This window comes from Morone saxatilis, unplaced genomic scaffold (genome assembly GCF_004916995.1).
Source record: "Morone saxatilis isolate NCDOM2014 unplaced genomic scaffold, NCSU_SB_2.0 Contig15, whole genome shotgun sequence".
In the NCBI taxonomy this organism is placed as follows: Eukaryota; Metazoa; Chordata; class Actinopteri; family Moronidae; genus Morone; species Morone saxatilis.
The window spans coordinates 14,649,521-14,654,514 of record NW_023339707.1 but is presented as its reverse complement, the minus strand read 5'-3'; the positions used below and the strand labels follow the sequence as shown (position 1 = coordinate 14,654,514).

Below are 4,994 nucleotides of genomic sequence, written 5' to 3'. Positions count from 1 at the left end.
GGGAGAGACTGCTATTGTGACTGGAGTGGGAAAGCCCACACGAGCACAAATTCTCATTTATCCTGCTATTTCTTAGTGCCATGTTAATGTAGTTCATATTATTACCCCTGAGGGGCACTGCTGACTGGTGCAAGAAATTAGTTTTGGTTAGAAATGAGTATGATGTTGAAGCTTTGTAACGGCTCAGGTCTCCAAGTTCCACAGCCTGGATCTCGTTGTGGTCCCAGATGATAGACTCATGGAGGACTCTCTGGGAATCTAAAAAGAACCCACCATACCTTCAGCTTTAGTGTGACATTGGATTTTTTGTCAATGTTATGTTTCCTATTTTTTTTTTTTTTTTTGCTGTATTGACCCTTTGGATTCTAATTAGAGGTATTTGAAGGAATAGCCATTTTGTGGAATGCCTTCAGTTCTTAGCGTTACAAGAGAAGATTGGTAGCATTGTTGTCTGTCAGTTACAGTAATTAGCCTAGCTTAGCATAAATACTGGAAACAGCTAGCCTGTCCTGTCCAGAGGTTTTAAAATGTTGTATACCAGAACCTCTAATACTCACACATTGTATGTTGTTTGTTTAATGCATACAAAAGTGTAAAAATACATGCGGTAGATACATGTCGGACTATTTCTTGGGCGGGGACAGTAGTCGCCAGGCAGCTGGCAAAGACATCAATGTATGGATTAATTAAATGACATAACATGTCATGTATTATCTGTGGACAAAGCCAGCAAGTGGTTTCCCTTTGTTTCTACTCTTTGCGCTTATCAAATTGGCTGCTGGCTTCATATTTACAGACACAAAAGACGTATCAATCTTCTCATCTCAGTGAATAAGTATATTTCCCAAAATGCTGAAGATAGTCTCAAACAGTGTGATGCCTCATTGGAAATGTGTTAACCACACAGATGGCTTGTTACCTTTTGGCACCCCAGTAAGTTTGGCCTCTGATATACGCAGATAATTCAGTTTCAATCCCTTGAAGGCTCCAGGCTCAAAACCGCTGTTATGGATGGGGTTTGCTCCCATTTCTGCAAGATGAAGGGGATATTTGTGGCATGAAATAAAATACAGTCTCTTTAATCTTCAAAATCCAATGCCAATGCTATACAGTGGCAAAAGCAGTGGTGAGCACCACCGAATATAGCCTAAATTGGTTGAAGTCATCAGCGTTTCTGACCTATGCAGTTCATGGTGCCCAGCCCTGAGAAGGCTCCAGCTGCCACTTTCTTGATGCGGTTCTCGTGGATCCTCATCTCAACCAGAGAGGCAGGCAAGTTCTTGGGGATAGTGGTCAGCAAATTCTTGGAGAAGTAGAGCTTCTGCATGTGCTTCAAAGGCACGAATGCTCTGGGGTGGACTTTGGAAATAAGGTTATTCCTCAGAGACAAACCCTGAAAAACAATAGTAATCATGGAGAGGCAAAATTTAACACTCACTTTATTTGATTTGTGTGAAAACATCAGTCAGAAAATGAAAAGAAAGTGACAATAATACACAGAATGCACCAGAGCTTGTGTTTGCATCTTCTGTCTCTACTGAATGTGTTTGAGTAAATTAAAACAGATCTAGGAACAGTTCACTGCACTCCAGACTGTCTCTCCACCTGCGCTGGCTGAAAGATGGAGACAGATGTAGGCTACAGTAAACAGACCCTAATAGAGATGCTATTGTATAATGTCATGTTGGGAGTTTCCTCCGCTGCCAGACTTAATATTGCTCTTGGTCAGCACTCTTGAATGCTGGTCAGGAGTGAGCAAAGTTGTTCTGCTAAGAGAGGCAAGGATTTGAGCTTGAATACTCCCATTTGGCTTTGGGCTCAAACTTAATACAATTAAAGCTCTCAGAGCAAAGGGCGGTGGAGGGCAAAAAAGAAAGGAAATGAACCTCTAAATCCCAGAGGAAACGGAGGTTTATAATGATATTTCACTCTACCAAAGCCAATACAAGCTGAGCTAAGTCGGTTACACATCCTTGAGAGGTGCTTATCTTATGCTGAGAGAGACATTATGAATGTGACCAGCCTGTGTGTGTCTCTTACATATAAGTTAGTGAGGCCTTTGAAGTCATCCTCTTTGAGCTCAGTGATACGGTTGTTCTGCAGGTCCAGGAACTTGGTGTCCCGAGGAATATTCTTTGGCACCTCGGTCAGACCTGAGGAGAAAACCAATAAAAACACAGAGGGGAATCATACTCCATTTAATTCTTCCATGGATGACTGTGAACCAACACCCTAAAAAGCTGTTTGCTTTCAATGGGCAAGCTCTTAGGACATCTTAGTCAGACATAGACCTTGGAAAATAAATAGTCACTGGGTTTTTTAAAACCTCCATCAGGCCTAAAAATGAACCCAATCACACTCCCACACAATCTCAAATGAGCACGTTGGGGCTCCTCGTCTATTATTTTAATGAGGGGTGGACATAGACACAACCATGTAGGTCACACGTCAACGCAGCACATAACTAACACTTTGGGACTGACAAAGACACGGACACACGTGCACTCACACACACACACACACAAATACAAATTCCCCTCACACCAGATGGGGACACCAGATGTGTTTCCCATCTGGTTTCCATTTGACAGAAGTCACAAAGGATGTGACTTAAACACCATGAGCAAAGTAAAAGGGAGACAAGGGGCACAACCCTGGCACACACAAACAGAGACATACAAGCTGTGTGTGTTAATGTGTGAGTGGTGAAGCTGTCATTACATGTGGAAACATAAGTGTCCTAATTCTTTGTGACAGAAACACCTGCTAAGAAGCAGCGAAAATGTGCAGTTAGCAACGTCAGTGACAAGCATAAACACCAAAAGCTGTTATGGTTAGTGTTTTTTATGAGTATTGTTTACTAAGCAGTAAATTCACGAAGTACTAAAAATGGGTTACAAGTGGATAGCGTTAAGAAATACACCTGCATTATTCCCCTCAGTGATCTCTCTGGAAAAATGACTCAGCAAACGCACAAAACACAGCAACCAGTGATCATTAACAAGACCACATCACAGAGCCACGTGGACAAGCACATCAGATGTGGTCAATGGCGCAGACAGGCCACGGTAAGCGAAGCTCAACCTCATCTGGAGCACGACCATGATGCAACCAGACTTGCTGGTGAAAGCGCCAGCTGTCCCACTGGGATCCAGTTTGCCACCAACCACATCTGACCCACAGGACTCTACCCAGAGCTGTCCATCTAGAGTTAAGTTTAGATATATGGCTTTGGCTGTACTGTGCCACACCCTCTATGTCACCACACAGGATCAAACCCTCAGCAGCTCCCTCTTACATTCAGCTCAAACCACGTCCTGGCAGTGCTGGGAGATCTGGAACTTTATAGCATAGCTTCATCCAAGAAATTAAGCTTTTTGCCTTCAGGGAGCAAAGATACATTCATTAAAGTTACGAATGAAAGCTCAAGTTCCAATTATAAACCAAACTCAGTCTCTATGATTTACTTTTCTCAAATGTGATGAAGTTATTACAGCTGCTGTGAGAGAAATAGGACCTCAGAAAGTGCAGAATGTTACCAGGTGGATTCATGTGGTTGGAAATTTTTACCTTCCAGTCAACACCTGCAGCTTTCGACATGCATCCTGCCAGCTGGAAACCTTCAAATTTATAGGCCTGCATCAAATGTAACAGACATGATAAACAGACCTGAAAAAACTTTCACCAACACCCTCATTAACTGAATCCCTTAACCCACTAAACCCCAAACCACAGCGCTTCACCATATCAGCCACAAATCTCAAAGCCTGTACCGCAAACTGACAAAACTAGCACCCTCTTAAACCCCAGCGCCCCTTCAACACAAATACCCAACATCATGCTGGGATGCTCTCTGAGAGGAGACAGACGCCACCGCTAAAATACATCTGCTCTAAATAAGCACTTGACATCTCGGAAATTATACACTTCCACATTTACCCGCTGCAGAAAGACCAGGGACAGTAAATATATAGAGCCTGTAAAATGATGATTCGACAAAACCATTATGTCTAAACACAGACAGCTTATTAGAGTTATATAGCTAGTATAATGTGAGGAATCTTTATATCCACAAATACAACTGGATGCAGTTTCTTTGGTCCTGCGAGAATAAACAGAGGAAGAATAGCATGCACTTATAATATCCACAGGAAATTGTAGCGTATGCTTGTATGGAAACATGACTAAAATTAAGACAAAGACAGACTGTAAAAGCATCATGGAAATCATATTTTGATCATATGCTATGTTGATGTGTCAAGAAATAGCTTACTATTTTTATATGCTTGTCACTTCCCAGAAATAGCTTTATGTTTTTATAGTGTAACTCATAACTGTGACTATTTGACATTCTCACATCCTTATTTTTATTCAAAAACATCTCAGCTGTACACATTAACACGTTTATCTCTTATCATCCTGTCCTTTTAATCCTCTCCTCCATCTTAAACCTGTTTAAACTAACCCATCCTCCCCTCCATCCTCCTCCTCCTGTTTTGGCTTTCCCATTAAACATCCTTTCCACGTCCCAAAAACAACATGAAACAGTTCCTTTAAAGACAGTGAGGAAATTATAAACGTTTCATCTCCTCCCATGAAAAGTGTTCCTTTTTTCATCCACTACTGTGTCTTTCTCTCTCCCTCCCTTTCCGTCTGTCTTATTTTCTCTTCCTCCTTCCTTCTCCTGACTCAGTCTTCTCTTCTTTTCCGCTCAAACCATCTCTCCCTTCCTTTCCCACCCAGTACACAAAGTCTGGGACACAAAATCCCTCAAAGACATGCCTCTCCTTGTCAAAATACACCAGCATTATCCCTGAGGAAGAAATTCCCCTCTTAGATAATACACCAAAGGGGGACTTTATTCTCTGGAGCTATCAAAGTCATAAAAGGCTTCGGGTCATGCTCACTCATTTGCTTTCCCTTTTGAACTTCTCCATACACACACATATTTAGAAATGATGACAAAGCATCACAGACATCTCTCTCTCTCTCTC

At 41.9% G+C, this 4,994-nt stretch overlaps 1 protein-coding gene across 1 annotated transcript in view; it reads right to left on the bottom strand.

The window, feature by feature from the left end:
* Nucleotides 1–4,994, bottom strand: part of bgnb (biglycan b) — a 14,713-nt gene that overhangs the window by 2,022 nt on the left and 7,697 nt on the right. The window contains exons 3-6 of the mRNA XM_035656690.1: nt 2,041–2,161; nt 1,180–1,393; nt 920–1,030; nt 177–258 (exon numbers count right to left, since the gene is read on the bottom strand). Of these exons, the coding sequence (XP_035512583.1) occupies nt 177–258; nt 920–1,030; nt 1,180–1,393; nt 2,041–2,161 (528 nt within the window). The remainder of the gene's footprint in view (nt 1–176; nt 259–919; nt 1,031–1,179; nt 1,394–2,040; nt 2,162–4,994) is intronic.